Below are 24,044 nucleotides of genomic sequence, written 5' to 3'. Positions count from 1 at the left end.
TTTATAGATATTTAGGCATAAACTAGGTATCTTAGAAAACCAGACACTTTTTTATAACCTGACTCAATTATAAAATGCTTACTGAAATGTTAAAGAGCATTTTTATTGTATTCTTATGTTCTTCAATAAATCTTTCTTTGCCCTGAGGGGAGCCTGTCAGCAACCCTCAGGAGACAGGTTGGGGTGGGGGCACTCCTGGAGATACTTGGCCATGTGTGCAGTGGTCCAATAAGAGAGGAGATATAAGCTGCTTGGGTTCTGAAGTGCCAAGGATTATCTGGGTCACCCCAAAGGTGTTTGTGGGCCTCCAAGGTTTGGGTGAATGGTACCAGGGATTTAACGGGTTGCTGGGATACAAAGTGTGCATGAGCCTTAAACACTGTACTATCTCTCTAGGCCTAATAAACCTTTTATAAGAAGAGTTCAAATAAGGGATGGAAAATCTGAATGCACAAACAAATATTTAAAGAGGCAAATTTATTTTTAGAGGATATGGGGCATTCAATTGGATCACAGAAGATAACGAAACTTGGGATTAGGGTCAAGTCTGACTACTTTCTTGATTGAAAATTTCAATACCTTCTTAGTTTTTTTTTTTTATCCGCTCAATGAACTCTCCACAGAGTAACTAATAGATCTTTCAAGTATCCAAACTTTTTAAATCATACACAAAACCTAAATACTTAAGGACACTGAATGTCTCTGCTTTACATTTTAAATCACCAACTTTATTTTCTTGCTCCATCTCACTTTCTCTGTTGTGCATCTATATAGATGCCAAAACCTATTTTCCTCTTTTTGACCAATACAATATCATTTGAGATCTACTTCTGATAATTTCTATATTACCTAGGGCCAAAAATCTCATTTTATTAAATACATAATTACTATAGGTCGAGTCATGTTACACATATTTCTCTAGTATAAACTAGAGAAAATAAAGGACTGGCTATTTATTTTCTGCCGATTAAGAAAAGGATTCTCACGTGACTTAAACCAAATGATATGAAATAAGAGATTGAGGCTGAGAATAAATAACATTAACAGAAAATGAATCCTAACTTTTTGGGTCTATGAAACAAAGTGAAAATGTTACATTAGAATTTTAATTTTTGACAAGAGAATATCAATAGAAACAATGATCCCAATACTTAACATTAAGACAGATTTGCTAGATGGATCTTTAGCAAATTGAGGACGTTAACATAGTGATGTCTTGGTTATCATCCCATTTCACAATATAACTTTCTTTTATCCTGTTAAGACTCTGAACTTCTTGAGACCAAGGATTAGGTTTCTAGTCTTTTTTCCTAGGATCTGTACAGATTGTGAAAGTTCAATTGAATACATGATTTATTTTTTTTTTGGGGGGGGGAGCATACTCGCATTACTCCTGGATCTGTGCTCAGGGATTACTTCTGGTGGGTTCAGGGGACCAATATGGGTTGCTCAGATCAAACCTAGGTTGGCAGAGTGCCAGGTAAATGCCCTACCTGCTATACTATCACTATGGCCCCCTAGCTGTTATTAGCTACATTATTAGTATAGCTACATTATTAGTATGAAAATATATAATATATTTAATAACAGTTTAAATTCAGTTCTTGAGGGTTTAATATTCATTCACAGCTCCAAAATAATGTTTAGAAAGTCAATTTATGTGACTTAATTTGATCGATTCATTCACTGAGAAGGTGTTGTAACAAAAAGTATTAAGGGAAAGAACTGACATATATGAAGGGAATAAACATCCATAACTCTAAGTTAAGATCATGGTGTCTTAGAAGAATGTTGCTTTGTTTGTCTAGGTTCAAAGAATGTTTTAGACCCCACGGTCTGATCATTGCAGAACATAAAGGAGATAAAAAACTCTTTTTTTTTCTATCCTATCTTCTTTATTGCTATAGAAACCAGAGTTAATTCCAGTACCCAAGACAGCACTCAGTATCTAAATGACCTTGGGGTTCAGAATTCAGTATTCTGGGAATTCAGTATTCTGCATCTGACCCTGGCAGCACTATGTAAGTTCCCCCAAGCTTTGCCAGGTGTGATCTCTGAGCACAGAGCCAGGAGTAAGCTCTGAACACACTGGCTGTAGCCCCAAAAGAACAACAAAAATAACAATAGTTGGTTTTCTACTCTTTCAATTCTGAAAAAAGCCACATAAATGGTATTTCTCACTTGATTTATCACTTTAGGGTTCTGATTTTTTTCACCTACTCATTCTTCTTAGGACAGGACTCCATTTCTGAGTTCCACCTTACATTTTACATGATCCTTTCCCTGGGATTAGATATTCCTCCCTGTCTGTCTTCCCTTCCTACAAAACAGGAGATAGGTGGTCAGGGAGAAGAGGTATTTTTAGAATCAACTATACTATTCTAACCCGGTTATCACCTTAATATTCGGTCATGTGTGACCTCAATTATTTCACTTGATTCACACCTGAGCACACTATGCTCCAACAATACCTAGGAGTGATGGCGAAGCTGAGACTCCCTTCAAAGCCAATCGCTCCATTTAAATGATCTCTTCTCGAAGTCATTCTGAACTCTAGCCCTGAGATGTTTAAACAGATGTGTTTAAACATGCTGTTCTCTCAAACTTTATCCTAATAGAATCCAGCATGCTCAGGGCTGAGTCTACCTGGCTCCCGTAAACTGAGTACATTTTTTAAGACCGAGGTCTAAATTTTATTTATTTATTTAATTTGGTTTTGGGGCCACACCTGGCAGTGCTCAGAAGTGACTTCTGGCTCTGAACCCAGGAATTACTCTGGTGGCATTTGGGAGACCATATGGAATGCTGGGAATTGAATCCAGGTTGGCTGCAAGCAAACACCCAACCCGCTGTACTATCACTCAAGCCCTCAGGTCTAACTTTTAAAAGAGACGTTGAATGATTCTGAGTGCAAAGCTTTCAGTTCTCTAAGAAGTCAGATTTTTATTTTATTATTTTGGTTCTTGGGCCACATCCTGCAGTGCTCAGGCCTTACCCCTAGCTCAGCACTTAGAGATCACTTTAGGCGGGTTTTCGGGAACCATATACGGTGCTGGGATTGAAACTGGGTTGGGGAGTGCAAGGCAAAGTCCTACTCCAGCCCCTCTACTATCTCTCCAGTCCTTCTAGGAGCTCTTTTTAATTTGATGTGCTAAATCAACAATGCCACTGGGTTAGGGACCTTCTATGAGGTGGTGTTTACAATGAGTGACCATCATATGCCTGTAAAAAACAGTAAAGAGAGGCTGGAGCAGTAGTACAGCAGGGAGGGCATTTGTTTGGCATGTGGCCAAGCTGGGTTAGATCCTTGACATCCCGTGTGGTCCCCCAAGTGCCCCCAGGTGTAATTCCTGAGTGCAGAGCCAGCAGTAACGACGGAGTGTTCCTGGGTGTGACCCCCCAAAATAAAAAAAAATAGTAAAGAGTTCCATTATTATGTTTTTCTCTAGTGCCTCTTACAAAATCTTACAGTAGTCAATCATACTCTTACATTTCTCATAAAATACAAAATCTCCCATTAGGATCTTTTATAAAGCTAATGGAAAAGTATTTCTTATGAAAAGATTTATATCTAACAAATTAATAATGCCAATTTCTCTAGGTTCTCCTTAACATGCTATTGTGCTAATTTTACCAGATAGTCACTTCCTGGCAGTTTTTGTTCAGTAAAAAGATAAAATATCTAATCACCCAGCTGTACAGATAGATGTAGGGCAGCCCATCTACGTGGATAATAAAAAGGCCTACTCCAGAGGTAATTCCAGTGAAGTAATATGGATCTTTTATTCTATAAAAAGACTCACTAAGGCCAAGTGAAAATTCTCTCCCATTTGCTACTTTGAAATATCTAATCTTGGTGTGATTAAGGGATGTAAATATTAAGGAACACTAGGTCCTCTGTGGAACAATCAAGAATGAAAATAATTATGAATAGCCTCATACTTAACCAATAAATACTTTCCCTTTAAGATAAGGAGCAAAAGAATGTACGTTATAGTTACATCTCTTTGCTATTGCACTGAATGGTGATATTAGGCCAACAAAAACCAAAAACCTGGCATTTAACTTGGAAAGGAAAAACATAAAATTAACTTTATTCACAGATTGTATATTTCTTTTTCTTGTATTTTTGGGGCCACCCCTGGCAGTGCTCAAGGATTACTCCTGACTCTGCACTCAGAGATCACTCTTGGTGGGAACTGGACACCATACAGGGGGCGGGGCATTAAATTTGGGTAGAGCTCATTCCAAACACCCTACCCACTGTGCTAGTACTCTGGCCCCAGCTTATAAGACCTTAAGCACAGAAAATATTAAGCATTTCATACATATAGAACACTGTTGGAATTAATAGGAGCTAAGCAAAGCTCCAAAATTCAAGATCAATATAAAAATTTCTATATACTAGCAAAGAGGAATAGGAAAAGAAAATTAAGAAAGAAAAAAAAAGGACCAGAGAGATAGAGAAGCAGGTAAGGAAGGCACTTGTCTTGCATGTGTGGCAGACCTGGTTTGATTCCAAGAATCCCATATGGTTTCCCGAGTACCCAGGAGTGATTCCTGAGTGCAATCAGGCAAAACATCTGAGCATTGCTGGGTATAGACCCCCAAAGATTAAGAAAAAAATTTTTATTTAAAATAGCATAAAACTAAATTAATTAGAATAAATTTAACAAAATAAGAAGCTTGTTCACTGTAAACAGGAAAACGTTTATAAAATAAAATTTAATAAATGAAAGCCTGCTTCATGGATTATTTAATATTAACATGGCAGTAATCTACAATCTGACCTACATATTTAATCCTAATTAAAACTGCAGCTCCTCCTTTTTTAAGAAATAGAGAACTGATTCTAAGTTTTATGTGAAAATTCAAAAGACCTAGAATAATCAACACTTTGAATCTAAGTCCTCAAAAAGAAGAAAGCTGAAGGATCCACATGTCCCAAGTTTAAAATTTACTCTAAAACTACAATAATTAAGACAATATGGAGGTGATATGAAGATAGGAATACAGAACAAAGAAGCAACTCTATATATTAATAGTTAAGGTCATAAAACAAATGAGAAGGCAAAGAATTGACTTTTCAAAAAAGTCAAGGTAGCTGAATATCCACATTCAAATGAATTTTGTGGGCTGGAGTGATAGTACAGCAGGTTAGGCACTTACAGCTGACCTGGGTTCTAACTTCCAGCACTACATATGGTTGCCAAAGCATGGCAAGAATAGCCCCTAATCACAGCATATGTGACTCCAAAACAAAATGAAAACAAAAAAATTAAGTTGGACCCCTTACTCATAGTTATGTGCAAAGGATAACTTCACTGAAAAAAAAGAAATAAACGGCTTTATCAAAAATTTTTTTTATTTCAAAAGACATTATGAAGACAGTGGAAAGACAATCCACAGAATGAAAGGCAATATTTGGAAATCATGCATCTGACAAAAGAACATGTATCCAGAACATATGAAAATCTCTAAAAAGACAGCAGTAAAATGAAAGCACAGTCCAAAAAGAGGCAATAGTCAACAAAAAGTCTATTACATTCAGAATTTAACAGAAATTTTACCAAATTTATGCCAATTAATAATTATTATCAAAACATAAATAAAACACAATTAAATATGATTATGTTTAATCATAGTTACAATCATTACAGTGCACTGTAGCACTGTCCTCTCATTGTTCATCAATTTGCTTAAATGAGCACCAGTAACCTCTCCATTGTGAGACTTGTTGTTACTGTTTTTGGCATATTGAATATGCCACAGGGAGCTTAAATACAATTAGTAGGATAGCTGAAACAAAAAATAATTCAAGTGGTGAGGTTGTAGAGAAACTAGAAGTCTTATTAGATTTCTGGTGGGATCGCGAGTATAGTGCCTGATGCTTAATGGGTGTAGTTTCCTTAGGGGTGATAAAAATATTCCAGCTGTATATTGCAAAGATATGTATTACATCTCAATTTTTAAGAGATCAAATGAAATAAAAAGTTCATTAATGATGTAAATCCGGCAAGCTACTGAGAGTATCTCGCCCGCACGGTAGAGCCTGGCAAGCTCCCCGTGACGTATTTGATATGCCAAACACAGTAACAACAAAGTCTCCAAAGGAGACGTTACTGGGCCCGCTCGAGCAAATCGATGAACAACGGGAGGGCCTTTACCTTTAATGTAACAGCAGTGTTAAAATCATGATCAAGGATGAAATGGAAAGTTTCCAAGATTTATCTCATATTTTACCATATGACATTATGAAGATGCATTTATAACTAATTTAATAATTTCTATCGATCGAGCAATAGCATAGCAGTAGGGTGTTTGCCTTGCATGCGGTAGGCCTGGCAGAGTCAGGTTCAGTTCCTGTGGTCCTCTCGGAGAGCCCGGCAAGCTACCGAGAGTATCTCGCCTGCATGGCAAAGGCTGGCAAGTTACCCATTACATATTCAATATGCCAAACACAGTAACAATAAGTCTCACAATGGAGATGTTACTGGGCCTGCTCGAGCAAATCGATGAACAATGGGAGGACAGTGCTACAGTGCTATCTTCAATGGATCATGCCTCAAAGAATAAGTGTCCACCTGTGGTTGGAGCCCCTAGCAGAGAAGAGACTATGTAAGTGACTTAATACCAAGAACAAAAAGGGCAATACTGTCCAAAGTGAAGAACTAGTTACTAGAATACCAAAAATTAATTAATATTTAAGTGCAGGATAGGAAGACTGAATAATTTTAATTAGTGAAAGAATTACTGTTAATGAGGTCAAAATGATGGTCTTGAGTATGAGAGCACAAACTCTACATGTGAGAGCCCAGGTTTGATCCCTGGTATCACATGCATGTCTAAGGTATTCCATCTCTCCCACCAAGTGAAAAATAAGTGACTAAATAAAACTGTACATATAAAAGAGGACACACATAAGATATTTGACTCATTGAAGATATTTGAATCTGAAGATATCAAGGAGTAGGATTCAAACCCAGGTTGTTGTCTTCCAAACTTCATGTAGTTTTCCCTCACTGGGCAAGGAGGCCAGAGGTAGAAATATAGTGAGATGGAAAGAGAACATGGAAACTACATTTCTCCCAGAGTGTCATTTGAAAAAAAAAAGAAAAGAAATCACTAGATTATTCAGAGGCTCTTAAAGTCTCAGGGATTATGCAATGGAAAAGAGTGAGCCGATATGGTTCTGCAAACTATGCCTCAATCAATTAATTACTTGCTAGAAAGATAGTCTAGTAGGTAGGAAGTTGCAAGGCTCAATCCTTGACGCTGCATGTGTTCCCCTGGCCTTGCCAGGAGTGATCCCAGATTGCCAAGCCAGGAGAAAGCCTGGAGCACTTCTGGGTGTTGCCTCAAAACCAAAAAAGTAAGCATATATTAATCACGGCATGGTATATAGACTAGAGATCCAGTAGGAGAATGATGGAGATATGCAGTGACATATTTCACTGTACAATGACAAAAGTAACAACAGTGCACATGGAGAAGGAAAGATATGATCAATATTTAAGATAAAGAAAACCAACAATGTGTTGGCCAGTTAGAAATGCAACAAGGAACCTAATTATGAAGGAACAAATTTAATCATTCTTTTAAACCGCATGCTGTTAATACATATTAAAGTTGTTTGAGTATAGTAGAAGAGAAACATCAAACTCCAATGTACTTGCAACTCCTATAGAGCTTAATAAAAAATTGTATCAGTACTTGTAAATCTTTTCAAAGCTCTGATTTGATATCTCATGTATTATACTAACCACAATATCATATATTCAGTATGTGCAAACATTTCCCCCAATGACTACATACTTCATGATAATTACTGTTAATTAATCTTTATCTGCTGTACTTAGATTACCTCCACATTCACTACCATATGCTTCTGTAGGTGTGTCTGAGGGGAGAGAAAAACCTCTATACTTGTTTCTTCATTATTCAGTTTTTTGTTTTTTTTTTTAGATGCAATGTCACTAGGTAATGGAGAGTCAATCTATCGCCAGAACTTTGATGTGTACTTCCTTCATTTAGAGCTCAGGTAGGAGAGTGTGTTGGAAGGGTTGGGGCCCTAGTCATCTGTGATTACTCCTGCTCTGTGCTTATGAATCACTCCTGGCAGAGTTTGGGAGACCACATGTGTAGAGGATGAAACTGATCGCCCATATGAAAGGCAAATGCCTTACCCCTGTTCTCCACAGTTCTATACTTCTTTCTTACCACGCTTACTACTTTATATTGGTAAAGTCCTCCACTGGATTTCAGTTGGAGTCACAACTGACTCCTAAAATTCATTTTATCAGCAACCAATTGAAAGAAAGCATCTATATTATATGCATAGCGTGAAATAAAATTAAATAGAGACAAAAATAACATGATCTATGATTTCTCTTTGAAAAAACTTGCAGAATATTTAGAGGTTCTATAGTGTTTTCCTACAAAACTAGAGAATTAGCATTCTATAGAAGTTACAATTCTTCCAGACAGCAATGTGCTATTCATATCATAGACAGCCAAAGGAGAAGAAATTCATATCATATTATGGATGATAATCTGTTTTCTTTTACTGAATTACATACATTTTAAAGTAGCTGTGTCAAGAAGTGCTTTTGACCTTAATTATTATATAATTCCAGTTTAATTTTGCATTGGTTTCTACCACTTATTCAACAACTTTTCAAGTTTTGATTCCCAGCAGCCAAACTTTTGGCTCTTCTCATTGATCACATTAAAGCTGACTTTCTACCAATATCCAATTTGCTTTGTGCTTTGTCAATAAAATGTAAATGATGGTTTCTTTAAGTTCAGAAAGTTAGTTGCTAGAGGTATAAAACTGACTGAGTGCCATTCCAGTTTATCTTCTGTGTGAATGTGAATCTGCTTGAGGCAATATAAAAAAGATGAACTCAGAGTAGACTGGGGTTCAGTGTACTCCTGCAGCTATGTCCAGAAACTAGTCCTCTATCAGCTGCTGAAGGTCAGTATAGGCTGCCTGGAGGCTAGGGCGCCCAGCATGGAACAATGGCAGGAAAATAGAGTTCCCTTCATTCCTTAATTCACATGCAAGTGAGGTGCCAATCAAGGGCTGACAGGCATGGAGAAACCAAAATCAAAAGTGGGTAGAGATACCCTTTCTAAAGGAGCAGTTTTCACACATTCCTAAGTGATGTTTTTAATGGTGGATTGTGAATACATCAAAAATAACAGGGCAAAAGCAAACAAAAGTACTAAAAATATTAATTTTATAACTGAGATGATTCAGCAAACTGACACAGTATATTTACTGAAATTGTTTGATGTGTTAAATATTAAAAAGAATCAGTACTCACTAAGAGGGAAAAAATCTAAATGCAAATGGATTTACTGAGCACTGCAAGCAGGAAAGTTAAGGTGAGCAGAGATTGGAAACTGGGCCTTGACAAGGGAAGCAAACTAATTTCCAAATAAACTAAAATTTTAAACTTGTTTGAAGTCAAACTGACCCTCAGGAAAGAGAAACACACTCTGAACCGAATAACAATAAAAGCAATAGAATGACATCATCAAAGTTACTTGTTAAAAAAAAATGAGAAAGCTTAAAACTTGTATTTTTGTAAAATGGAAGTTAATTTTCCAGCAATTGAACTAAATAGTTAACAACTAATAGATTGTAATATTAAGAGGCACTGTTTGCCTTTCTGAAAGGTTTTGGTAAATGCACTCTGATTATGACCATTAAGTTTATCTGGCATGAAATAAAATTTCTAAGATTTTAAAAATGATAATTTTGTATCTTTATAAACCTACATCATTTGTTTGTTTGATTTTTTGTTTGTTTTTGGACCACACCTGACTGTGCTCAGGACTTAGGTAGGCCTGGCACTCAGGGATCACTACTGGTGTTGCTGGGGGCCTATAGGCAGGGCTAGGGATTGAACCAAGTTAACCAAAGTTGGCCTATACAAGGCAACGCTTTAGTCCTTGTGCTAGCTCTACACACTCTCGTTTTTTTGTTTTTTTTTTTTAAATTGTTTTTGAAGGAATTTCCCTCCAAAGCAGTGCTCTGGGGATCAGGGTTAAAGCCTGAATATGTTTGACCAACTGGGCCGGCCAGCTTGATACTCTGTCAAGGATGTGGCGTCTTTGGTCTCGCAGAGCCATAGACCACAGTGGCAAGAAGGGTCAGCTGGGCTACAGCTGAAGGTCCTGGGTGGGTGACAGGCTGTGCTGGCAATGGAACTTGGGCACGGTTCCCTGACTGCTGAGCACTCTCCCTCTGCTGAACCCAGCATGCAGTGCTCTTAGGAGCTATACCTGATCAAGCTCCAAGATTTACTATCGTAAAATAAACATCAGTCTTGAAAACACATCTCTAATTAAAATGTATTCTTTAGGAGAAATTTAAAACTTTTAAGATAGGATATAATCATAAATTATGTTCTATTATAAAAAATAGCAATTAGCAGAATATGAAAGCTTTCCAACTAATTTTGCTCTAAAAATAAAACAAATTTATTTTCAGATATCTTTGAGTGCACATTTTAATTTTAAACAATGGAACACAATTTTAATTTAGTGAATGCCAAGTTATGTTTTATAACAATCTACTAATACCTGTTTTCAAACAAAGCACAATATAAGTACTATAAGCAATTACATTTATTGTGAAACTATAGTTGCTATAGTTTTCAAAAATTTGAGTGAAAAAATAATGTCAAATTGTATGAGAATGAAAGAAAAACAATTTATTAGCACTTAAATTATGATGCTACTAGAGAATTGTTCTATAAAAATTTTTTGTCCACGCACGTGTATGTATTTAGTCCTGTACAACTAAAAAAATTAAATTCAACAGAAATCCACAGAATTTGTATTACTAAGATCTAAAACTAAACTATAATATTTGATCAAAATTCACTTTCTTATAAAGCTAACATAGTTTTTAGCCCACATAAAACTATTTCATCTATCATACTGAAAAATCCAACTGAATATTTGTCTACCATTAAACCATGATTTTCCCATAGAAGTTCTGAGGATGGTAGGAAAGAATATTACTGAGATGCGGGCAAAAGAAAAACTTTTAAAATACGTCATTATTTTTATCACAGCACTAGTTTTTAAATGCTTACATAGCTTACTAAAATATAATTTATGTAAAACAACAGCGCACAATGTTATACATAAAAAAGAAATTAATTTTATTAGGTTAGAAAACACTTATTCTTAGGTGCTCACTATCTGCACACCCTTATCTGTAGCCCCTTCAAGGCTACTTCACAAAAAGTAGCAAACACATGAAATTGAGAGACTTTCGCTGGTATTTTAAAATCTAAACAAGGTACATTAGGTTAAATAGACTTCTCAGTCCTGGTGTTGCCTGACAGATATGTGATGTGCCAGTGGTTATATTCTATCCCTCCTCCCATGCATGAGGCTCCCGCAGAGACAGCAGACTACAGAAGCTGACCCTTACTGAGACCATCTTGTCTCTCTGACAAAGCTCCTTTTTAACTTCTTACTTACTGGTTACTTCCTGTGATGGAGAAAAACTTTAGCTCAGCTTGTGATAATTTCACAGGCCCTGAGGACCCTGACCCTAAGAGCCTCAAGGTCAGAAGTCAAGTCTTGTTCTGAGACATCTGTGTGCTTTATATTAAAGTGGAACAAAAGTGAAGAAATATCCACCAGCGTGTGACAAGAAGGAGAGGCAAAATAGGGTCGACACATTGGTCATCTGTTACTTTGGCATCTTAAGTTCCTTTTCAGAACTACTCAAAACAGGTTTTCATGGATTGTCCAAAAGTTAAAAAACGGGAATTTATATTTCACAGAAATGTGAACTTTGACTAGTCTTACAGACTTTTTTATATATATCTGAAGTTACTCTGAGAATTCAGTTAAATTCCATGTTGTAAGTAATTTAAAAGCACATGAAGAAAACATTAGCTACATACACATGAAGTACAATGTGAGGTATATACATCCATCTGGTTATGTGTGTACTACATCTATGTATGCGGAGGTGACAAAGAGTATTTAAAATACACCATTCAGTAGTTAAAAGCAACTGAAATTAATTTTTAACAAGAGAAATTAATTTAAGGAAAGAAGAGTTTGATATATTTACTGGTCTTAAAGCATAAGCAAATCATTCATTACAGAGATAAGTTAATTATATAGCACTCTGTAGTTATAACGAAACTTTTTTGAAGAACAATGGCCTAGAGGTATTGATAAACCATAAGCTGAGCATGATGTCAAATAGATGCCAAATCCCTTAGTTAAACATATTAACAATATATTTAACAATGTGTACGCTAAAAAATAGAGTTTTTTTGTTTTGCTTTTGAAATAAGCATCTAGAGATTCAGGTTAGCTAAGATATGGTCAGGTATCATGTCTAGTTTCACTTATTTAATTTAGAAAGACATGAGGAGAAAGAGAGAAGTGTGTGCTCAACATGAACTTCTCCAGAGTGGAAGTAAGTAAGTGAGCAAAGAAACACAGAGGAAAGCCGGCAGGATACACATTCAAGGGAGGACACAGGCTTGGAGAGTGAGCCTCACCTCCAGTTTCGTATCTAAACCATGAGGGCAAGCACGAAGGCATGTAAGGGAGAGAAGGCCCTGGAACGACATTTATTTCCATGACAATATGAAGTAGCACTGTAGCACTGTCCTCCCATTGTTCATCGAGTTGCTCGAGCGGGCACCAGTAACATCTCCATTGTGAGACTTGTTCTTACTGTTTTTGGCATATCAAATATTCCACGGGGAGCTTGCCAGGCTCTGCTGTGCGGGCGGGATACTCTCGGTAGCTTGCCGGGCTCTCTGAGAGGGATGGAGGAATCGAACCCTGGTCAGCCACATGCAAGGCAAACGCCCTACCTGATGTTCTAAATTCATAGACATAAAAATGAGACAACCAATACTGTGCCTGCTTTGAAAATGTCCATGTTAGAATACCTGGAATGAAATCTGTAAATGTTCCTTTTATTACACTAATCATTCGATGACAGCATTGATGCTTTTCTGTGACATAAGGTGTAACAGCGAGGGAGACACAGTATTCCAGATGGGGGTATTTGATTACATAATTGTTCATACTGGCACAAGGTATGATATTTATAATCTTGCGTGTAACATAGAAAAATTTTAAAGATTGGTTAATTCTTTTCTTGGGGAGATTGGCATTCCCTTTCAGTAATTCTTAGCCTACCAGGATGAGGGCCAAGAGGGAGCTACTTGGGCTATGTGGTTCCTGAGACTACCACGGCCACCATGGTAGCACTTGGAGGCCCCAGGGCTGCACCTGGAGATACTCAGGGGACCAGAAATTTTAAATAGCTTTCATACTAATTATATAATTTCTGAATAAATCCTCACTTGAGATAAAAATCAAATCCCCAAATATTCAGTCTCTTGGAATTTAAACATTTTACAGATAATACATGTTCAAGTGGGTACACAGAAAAAAGTGTAACAAATTGTACGGAAAGTAAACGATAATGCTGAAATTAAAAAAAAAGTAATGTAAAGACAGCAAAAGCTTTCTGATTAGCACGGAAAAGCACTACTATAAAAAAAATAACTGTTCTTTTTAAAGATCATAAAATTGCTCAAAAATTTTTGCTCAAGTAGTGCTTAGAGGTGCCTGGAAGACCTTCCTGGCAGTTCTCGGACATGCAAGGGTCAGAGAATGTGGTACTGGGGATGTCTTGAGTCACCCGTGCAGTGCTGGGGCCTCCAGAGTTGTACCCAGCAATGCTGGGAGATCATGTGGTGCCAGGGATAGAACTGTGGTCCCTGCATGCAAGGGATGCATCTTAACTTCCGACTAACTTCCCGGCACCTACTCAAGGATTTATTTTTTGGAAGCCCCCTAGTGGGGTTTGGGCCTAAGGACAACTTGCAGAGATACCTGGTCCAGCAGATAGGTCTGATGATGCTTTGCTCTGGTCCCCTACGTAGTGCCGCTTGGCGCCATCCCAACAGAGTTGGATGCCATCAGGGCTGGGCCCTGCAGTTCTCGAGGGCCAGCAGGGCTATACCCAGAAGTGCTTTGGAGTCATGAGCTTCCCGAGTGCAAACCGAGGGTCTTTTCGCACGCATAGCATGTCATTTGGGCACTGGGCTCCTTTATTTTCATTCTTTATAAAGTAATATAAAGTAACAATACCACAAAAAAGGGAGCAGCAGGGCCAAGCCTATAAGGAATACAGGAATTAAAAACAGAATGAAATGTGCACTTACCAGCTCAACAAAAGCAAGACCTCCATAACTGTGAGCAACAAAAAACACATTCTCAGCTGCAGATTGTGCTATGAAGTGGTCCCACACATAAACTGCATGTTCTTCAGGAGAACCATTTTCCTACAAAGAAAACACAGCACATAATCTATATTTCAATGTTTATCATGTAACCAAAACTTAAGTTATATGCTTGACTACAGAAGATAAGACATAAAAGGGTCACAACTCATTAAAAATAATAACAATAAAAAGAAAGGCTGAGAAAATTCAATGATAGAATAAATTAGCATGAAACTATTAGATTACGGCTAAGTGTCACTTCTGGAACAAAATCTTTACTTTTACGCATTATTTCTGAGGTTTACAAGGTTGTGTATGTGTTAAAGGTATCGTACAACATCTCTTCTGAATTATATTACCACAACACACTCTCCACCAAAGTACTAAAGTCCCTCTACCACAGTCCATTGGATCCCTCCCTCTCAGGACTCCTTCCCAGCACCCTCTTCCCTCTCTGATACCCTCAATCCTCCAGAATACAATGATTTTTTCATTTGACTTTGCCTGTCACTTTGCTTTGTTTCTCTACATTTCAAATATAAGTGAGATTATCCAGGATCTGTATTCCTTGTTTGGCTTAGTGCAACCCCAGTTCCATCCACGTTTTTGCAAATGGCAAGACTTCACCTTTTCTCATAGCTGAGTGGGGTATGTGTGTGTGTGTGTGTGTGTGTGTGTGTGTGTATTATATATATATCCACAACATGATAAGTCTTTAATCCTTTCTGAGTTAATCTTTGAACTTGGTAAGAAATAGAGAGTTTTCATTATTTTTTTAAATGAAAAGATTTTTATTGACCGAGGTTTTGTTATTTACAATGTTGTGAATGTTGGTTTCTCGTGTTATAATTTCATTCTGTTATGCATGGCTATCTATTTTCCCTAGTGAAAGAAAATACTCAAGATAAGCATATTTCAAAAATAAGATTGGGGCTTGAGTGACAGAACAATGGCTAAGATAACTGCCTTGCATGCAGCCGACCAGGGTTCAATCCCTGGCATCCCATATGGTCCTGAGCACCGCTAGGAATAAACTCTGAGCACAGAGCCAGGAGTACACCTTGAGCCTAGCTGAGTGCACTGCAGTCTCACCTCCTCCCATGCCCCAAAGACACCTTTTTGAGGCGAAATTGAATACTGGGTATATATGAGATATCAAAATGTATCTAAGAACATGGGAACTGTATGGCATAAAATTAAAGTTGGCTCACTTAAAATTTTTTTTTTCGAAGCTGGTAGATTTCACATCTCCAAGGCAAGTACTTTGCTGCTGAACCCCTACACTGGTCTTAGGATAAAACAGTATAACATTAAAATAATCAGTTCTATTTTCATATTTATATCTGAAAATACTTAGATATATATATATATCTAAATTACTTGAGTCATAAAATTTTAAGTATCTCTGTAAGCTAAAAATAAGCAGAGAAGTAAGACATTTTCTATTTAAATTGTCAATTTTGTTTTTGTCTGAAGCATTTTCAAACAGATTTTATCTCTAGAGGTCTGAAAAAAATCTAAACATACAAACCCAGGAACTTTTACATTTCACATAACTTGCAAAGCTGTAATAAGTACAACTCTAATAAACATGAATATTGCTTTAAATACTAATGGATCTTAAAAATTTACTTTCATTATATTTATTTGCTCCTATTTGTTTCTATTATTTATTTCATATTGCTGTTAAAACTAAAACCTGGATATTCCAAGAAAGAATTATAATCCCCAAACATAATTCCTAAATCAAGTAAAAAATTGCTGAAAAATCAAAATACCATGACAGTATTTTGTACGAACACTTCCTGAAGCTTTAATACAAAAGACTAATTGCTTAGAAATATATCATAGCATTGGACAATACACACAGTTTATGTACATTTTCCACCTACACACACACACACACACACACACGCACACGCACAAACACACACATATTTAGTTTTTTTGTTGTATTATGGCTCTGTGCTGAGGAATCACTCCTGGTTGTGATTGTGGGCCATATTCAATGTCAGGATTGAATGTCAGTCAGCAATATGCAAGGCAAGCCTTTTCCAGCTAAAGAATTTTTATAATAAAAAAGGTCCATATACATGGTTTCACTTGTCACCTAAAAGTTACTGTTCCATAACTGTGCCATGTTTTTCTTTTCTTCAGGCTATTTCCTTTGTAAAGTGACCCAATGCTGTGCCCCACACTTGTTTGCCCTGGAGGCCTTCTCCTGCAAGATTCCTAATTTTAGTACACAAATGAGACTTCACCTCTTCTAGGTCTTTTCTATCATTCCCAAGTCTAGGTAATGTCTTCCAGCAATATCTTCTGCAAGTTTCATCAATATACTAAGGCATTTTATAATTGTTAGATCATCAAATTCTTGATTCAAGAGGGATGCTTTATTCATTAATCGTGTCATAAAAATAATATAGGTACATTATCTTTGGACTGGAGTGATAGCACAGTCGGTAGGGCATTTGCCTTGCACGTGGCTGACCCAAGTTCAATTCCTCCGCCCCTCTCAGAGAGCCCAGCAAGCTACCAAGAGTATCTCGTCCACACAGCAAAGCCTGGCAAGCTACCCATGACGTATTTGATAGGCCAAAAAAAACAGTAACAAGTCTCACAATTTGTTGTGAGACATTACTGGTGTCTGCTTGAGCAAATCAATGAACAATGGGGGAGCGTTCTACAGTGCTACATTATCTTTGGGATGATTATGTACAATCTTGTCATCTTATTTCTTCTAGTCTTTGTCTTTTTTTTTTTGCCAGACAGATGGTCTTCTGGAAGCTAGATATTGATCAATACATTTCCATACCCAAAACATCATTTACTGAAAACGGTTGCCATTGCTGGGCTGGAGCGATAGCACAGCGGCTAGGGCGTTTGCCTTGCACCCAGCCAACATGGCTGACCCGAGTTCAATTCCTCCGCCCCTCTCGGAGAGCCCGGCAAGCTACTGAGAGTATCTCGCCCACACAGCAGAGCCTGGCAAGCTCCCCGTGATGTATTCGATATGCCAAACACAGTAACAAGTCTCCCAATGTTACTGGGCCCGCTCGAGCAAAATCGATGAACAATGGGAGGACCGTGACCATGACCGTTGCCATTGCTGACAAAATAACTGAAACAAAAGCCAGACCCTTCTCTAAACCTATCTTTCCAGGAAGAACTTTTCAGGGAACTTATGATCCAGGAAATTTGGATTAAATATTAAAATTTTTGAAAATCCTAAGCCAAAGGAACTCAATACAGGATCTCACAGGTAAAACAGCTCAGATTAGGCAAATACTAAAGGCAGAGAGTACTATCAAGACAGCAATTCAGCCATCTATATAGAGGTGATAAGGACTATATTATTACCTAGGGTGTCAAAATAAATGGGAGGGAAGAGATGGAATGAGCCATTAGAAAAGAAGAATTATCAAAACTTTGTGACTTGTAGAATATGAGGGAAACTGTGAAGCAGGTCCAAATGATCCATCTATGACAAAAGAGCAAGTCACAGACAGTTTCTCCCACTGTTCACATAAAATACAACCATTTTCAGAGATTAATTTTATAGCTAAGTCCTTGCTTCCATAGCCTATGGAGACAGTATCTCTTAATAGTGGCCTGATTGCAGAGGAAAAGAAATTTCAAATTTCCATGTATCTCCAGTAACCTATATTTTTGTCCTGACTCTAAATTTCAAACTAATGTTCTAAAATTTGAGACCCAACTGGAAAAATTTCTCTAAAAACCACCTCAGAGCCCCATCAACTATAGTCAACTACTGATTCAACTAATCATAGAAATTATAGATAAAACTAAACAGGTGTTTGTTTTGTTTTGGGGCCACACCCAGCGGTGGTCAAGGCTTACTCCTTGGTCTGTGCTTTCCTGGAAGTTTGAAAGACTATGGTCTAGAATGCTAAGGATCCAGTGTGAGTTGGTTGCCTTCAAGGTAAGCACCCTACTCTGCTGTACTATGTTGCCCCAAACCAAACAGGTACATAAGATCAATCTGGTCAATACATGATATCCACCAACACACAAAGGGACAGGGGAAATGTTTGTCAGCAGTCTGCATAGTTTTCTCGGAGTTATCTCTTGGGGTCATAGATGTTAGATAAGGATCAGACTCACCTTAGATAGATGAGCTAACCCTAATGAAAAATTACCTTCAAGTCTATAAAACTCAGTACCTCTTATAATTCCAGGGGCATGGCTTAAAAAGTCCCAGCTGGAAAAGGACATGAAGAACTACCAGTGTTATTAGTAGTTATACTTTCCTGTTGAGAAAGTCAAAGTGTATTATTTATATAGCTTTACAAATCCTTCAGAACCAGAGGAAGAACACAATCAGGGGTTATTTTCTACCAAAGGTAAATCTGTCTACTAACTCTTGGTAAAAATGCATTCAAGTCCTGAGCTGATTAAGGAAGGTATCAGACAGTTCCACCCAAGGGACTCTTTAGAAACTGCTCTCACACAAAAAGAGCATCCTACAGAAATTTAAAATCCCTCTCCACCCACTCAATTTACATCAAATGACCAGTTGAACTGATTCAGATATACAAAGGTCCAATCTCTAGCCTTAAAGCAAGATTTCTCTGAAAGGCATCCTAGATCCTGGGAACACCTTGGAGGTAGCTAGAGGCCTTAGTTGTGACTCTCCTGCAGTTCACCTCCAGCAAAATTCTATGTTTTCACTGTCCCTTGGGTGCTCATCTCAAGAGAATTCGGGAATCCTACCCCCCCACACACACCAAAACTTCCTGGGTGAAGATACTTACCTCAGAATCTGTTACCTAGGAAACTAGGAAACCTATACCTAACCTCATTAGGTTTTCAGGTACATCAGAGTTAGAAAGTTAACTAAGGGACAGTAAGTTTTCATGCAGAAGTGTTGCTATCTTTAACTCGTAGCTTATTATAAAAACTAAATGGAAGAGCTTATATTTACATGTAAAATGAGTATGCCTATGTTTAAAGCTGCTGAGAAATATTGTTTGCACAGGTTTATCTGCTTGATCTGTTACAGATATTAATTGAATTCTATAATATTTTATTATTTCTTTTCTATCATTCTGTTTCTTTAATCTCTTATGTCACTTGTCTAGAATGTAAGCAACTTAAAAGCAGATTTTCTTTCTAATACAAACTACAAACACAGGCATTTAACAAATGACCAGCCATGTTAGTGCTGATGGCAATAATATTGCTGACAAAATATTATGAAATGGCCTTATAAGCCAAGACAAAGGATTATTTAAATTTCCTTTCAGGACTCAAACTCCTGATAATCTGTAATGTGGCAAATGATTGATGCTCGAAGACGTTAATCAATGTCTCATTTATAAAAGCAAAAATTGGTATAAGCGCACATATCCAATCCTACAGAAATAGGTAAGTCATAATTTGTCTAAGAAAATAGCCAATGAGTTTGAAGTAATACAGATAGTTTGCTTGATTGTATATATATAAGATCATAAATAATATAGGAGGAAATGAGGAGGGGGAGTGGGTAATTAAAACCTCCGATTACTTATTTTACAAATTCTCGGCTGCATAGGGTACATGCAATCTGATTAGTCATCTTAAACCTCACTTATATGAATGTAAACAACCAGAGAGAAGAAACAGTTAAAGGGAGGGAATACTAAGACAGGCAAACAGACAGAAGATCGGGCTTGGCAAGTGGCATAGACAACACAGAAAGGTAGATGGCAAAACGCAACAGTTGGAAAAAAGTGACTACTCTGCAGACAACACAATCGTGGAGCACCAAGGAGCAGGTAGCAAGCATGGATGCATGGAGCTGACAATGACAAATGGTGTGGACGGATGGTCAGTGGATGGATGAATGATGCAAACTGGCAGAAGGTGAAGAGGATTAGCAAAAGAAGACGATTCAGACTATTGGGAAATAAGGGATCACCCAGTAGCAGGAATGAGTAGGCACTGAGCACTGGAACAGAAAGTAGGAGAAGCAGCCGGTGGTGTCCCAGCAAGTGCAACCAGAGTGAGTGAGCAGCATGGAGCACCGCAGTAGAGGTGCGGCCGTGAGCAGTGACTTGCCATGTCCTGGACCCAGAGACCCTGTTTCTGCAGTCACTGCAGCCTGCAGAGATAAACCTACACAAGCGGCGAAACAAAGAGCTATTCAATAAAAAGACATACACAGACAGGGAGAAAACACATGCCCACCACTTTCTGGCAGGTGCACCGGTAGAATTTTACAACAACAACAACAATAACAATAATAATAATAATAAAAAACATCAAAATATGAGGGGTGGGACGTAGAGATGAACAAACTTCCTCTAAGACATACAGACCTCCAGAAGTTATATGAAAAAAAAAATTCTGCATCACTTACCATCAGGGAAATGGAAATAAAAATAATGAGATGTCATGTCATGTTTGAAATTGGCACATATCACAAAGAACAAAAACAAACAATGCTGGCGTGGATATGGGGAAAATAGGAACCCCCATCCACTGCTGTGGGAATGTTGACTGGTTCAAGTTTTTTGGAAAACATTATGGCCACTTTCCCCAAAACTAGAAATTTATTTTCCATATGATCTAGCAATTCCACTCTTTGGCACCTGCCTCTAAGTGTAAAAAAACTACTCAGAAAAGTCATCTGCACTTTTATGTTCACTGTAGCACTATTCACAATATCCCAAATCTGGCAACATCCAAGTGTCCCAGAACAGATAACCGGACAAAGAAACAATGGTAGATACACAAAACTGAATAGTACTGTGCTCTAAGAAAAGACAAAATTGTGCAATTTACTTTTATGTAGATGGCTCCAGGGAGTAGCATGCTGAGTGAAGTTAAATCTGGAGGAAATGGGGCAGATACAGAATGAACCCTTTCATTTCTGGCATATAGGGGAGAAAGGGACTCTCCTTCACTGCTGGTGGGAATGCCAACTGGCTCGGCCCTTTTGGAAAACAGTATGGACGATCCTCAAAAAATTAGAAATTGAACTTCCATTTGACCCAGCAATAACACTCCTGGGAATATTTCCCGGAGAGGCAAGAAAAGTACAGTTGAAATGACACCTGCACGTCCATGTTAATCGTTGCACTGTTTACAATAGCCAAAATCTGGAAGAAAAAACCTGAGTGTCCGAGAACTGATGATTGGTTAAAGAAACTTTGGTACATCTACACAATGGAGTACTATGTAGCTGTTAGAAAACATGAAGTCATGAATTTGCATACAAGTGGTTCTACATGGAAAGTATCATGCTAGTGAAATGATTCAGAAAGAGAGGGACAGACACAGAAAGGCTGCACTCATCTGGGAAACATAAAGTAACAGAATGGGAGTCGAACACCCAAGAATAATTGAGATAAGTACCAGCAGGTCTGCTCCAGGGCTTGGAAGCCGGCCTCACATGCTGAGGGAAAAGGCAGCTCAGAAGAGAAGGGAACACCAAGAAAAGGATGTTTAGAGGACTCGCTCGGGATGTGAGATGTGTGTTGAAAGTAGACTATAGACTGAACACGATGGCCACTCAAAACCTCTATTGCAAACTCCAGCACCCTAAAGAAAAGAGTGAGCAAAAGGGAATGCCCTGCCACAGAGGTGGGGTAAGGTGGGGGTGGGGTGGGGTATGTGGGTGCGAGGTCTACGAGAATCATTGGTGGTGGAAAATGGGCACTGGTGGAAGGATGGGTACTTGATTATTGTATAACTGAAACCCAAGCATAAAAGTTTGTAAATCTACAACTGTTCCTCATGGTGGTTCACTAATAAAAATTAAATGTAAAAAAAACAGAAATGAAACAATAAATTCCAAAAAGCAACAGAAACTGAGAACTGTGGTTTAGTAAAAAGTTATCATTACAGGGAGTATGGGGGGTGGGGGTAGGGGGAAGGGGTGGGGCTGGGTGGGTGGGGTGGCATTGGGTCATTGGTGGAGAGAAGTTGAGAGTGGAGGGTTTGGTGTTGGAATGTTTTATGTGTGAAACCCTGCTATTATCAGTATTTTAAATCACGATGCCTGAAATAAAATTTAAAAAAAAATTAAAAGAGTTGTAACATTAAAGACATTTATTTGGTTGCGGCTTCACGAATCTTATACAATAGCCACAAAACCCAGAAGTAGCCAGTTCTACTGTAACAGTATAATTTTTACCAAATAAGAAGGCTTTAAGGAGAAGAAATAAAATAGAAATATTAAGGGTATCCAAACCTCTTAAGGATAGTGAAGTATTTTCTACTTTTAGCTTCTGAATTGTTTGAAATGCCTGTTTTTAATAATAAACCAAGTAAACAAAACATATCAGAGATCCTACTAGTAATTACTGTTTCTTTCTTAGAAGAAATCTGCAGCAATATTTTATACTGTATCAGACAAATGCTAATATCTAGTCAGAGTCTACCGTTCATTTACAATCAGTAAATCAGGAAGCTGTTTACGTAGGATGAAGAGAAAGAAATGTTAACTGATAATTTGGAAATAACTGATGGAACAGAAAAAAAAACACAGAAACCTTGGAGAGAGCTCAGAGCACAATAGTCAGATGCTATTGATATGGCTGCTGAGGAATATCAGAGCAGAACAGCATTAAAGTATAGTAACTGACAGGAACAACAGTGATCCTGAATCTTCAAAAGAGCATACTAATACCACGTGAATCCCAAATTTGAAGGATTAGTGTGACAATTAAGAAAAGTTTTATGGATTTGGGGCCTGATTCTGTGCCCAAAGTATTCACTGTACAAGTTTGGGGCTCAATAGAGGTCTCCCAATGCCATCAAAATGCCTTAATCACTATCCCTGCAGCCCTGCTGCTTGGGACCCCTAGTGCCTCAAGAGAGTTGGTGACACACGGTCCACCACAGTTTGAAGTTTGTCCTGCCGTGAGTGTCACAATCAAGGATGCGGGACTGAACTAGGTCTGTGCAACCCAGGGTCGGTCTGTCACCGCAATCAACTAACCATAAAGAGTAGCGGGTGCGGCTGTGGAGAAACAGATCTAAACACAGGTGATAAAGGAAAGACACTTTAATTCTTAAATACTGGCTTTTATGTGTCACTATATCCTAAGGATTTCACAAAGTTCAGCTTTTTTCCATTCACGGTATTTAAGAGAAACAAAACCTCATCCTTTCAAGACAGAATAAATTCTGCTAAACATTTGCTCTCTGTACAATAATTAAGCACGGGAATAGTAGCTCTAGAATTTAAAAAGTTACAGTAGTGTGTGTGTGTGTGTGTGTGTGTGTGTGTTATTTATTTAAGCTCCTATAACAGTGTTTCGAGGGCCCAAGAATTACTCCAGCAATACTCTGTCTGGTGTTGAAGCCCTGATAATTCAGTGCTTGGACTGATCAATACCCCGAAGAATAGCTTTTAATTTTTATTTCTGATAAATTTAATGACTAAAATACCAGTTTTATTATTATTGTGACTGTGAGTTTGCTCATGCTTGATTTTGTTTTTTGGGTCACACCTCAGGGCATCTCCTGGCTCTCTGCTCATGGTCACTGCTGGTGGTGCTAGGCGGATTGCGTGTGGTGCTGGGATCAAACTGGGGACAACCACATGCAAAGCAAGCACCTTAGGCCCTATTATCTCTCTCCAGTTTGAAAATGCCAGTTTTATAATGAGATGGTGTTGATCCAAAGTCAAATGTATGTAATTTGAACCTGCAGCCTATACTGCATTCATATTATAAATTTATAAATCATATTCCAGAGAGTGCTATTACCAACAGTGTATTTTAAGATTAAACAGATTAT

General features: G+C 37.8%; 1 protein-coding gene across 6 annotated transcripts in view; it reads right to left on the bottom strand.

The window, feature by feature from the left end:
- ARB2A (ARB2 cotranscriptional regulator A) overlaps window positions 1-24,044 on the bottom strand; it is a 474,471-nt gene that overhangs the window by 215,877 nt on the left and 234,550 nt on the right. For all 6 annotated transcript variants that reach the window (XM_056112439.1, XM_056112440.1, XM_056112435.1 and 3 more), the window contains one exon: window positions 14,235-14,354. In XM_056112439.1, the coding sequence (XP_055968414.1) occupies window positions 14,235-14,354 (120 nt within the window). The remainder of the gene's footprint in view (window positions 1-14,234; window positions 14,355-24,044) is intronic.

This window comes from Sorex fumeus, unplaced genomic scaffold (assembly GCF_029834395.1).
Source record: "Sorex fumeus unplaced genomic scaffold, SorFum_2.1 ptg000018l, whole genome shotgun sequence".
NCBI classification, from domain to species: domain Eukaryota; kingdom Metazoa; phylum Chordata; class Mammalia; order Eulipotyphla; family Soricidae; genus Sorex; species Sorex fumeus.
Note: the sequence above shows the minus strand (reverse complement) of the source record. Positions and strands in the feature narration are given on the sequence as shown.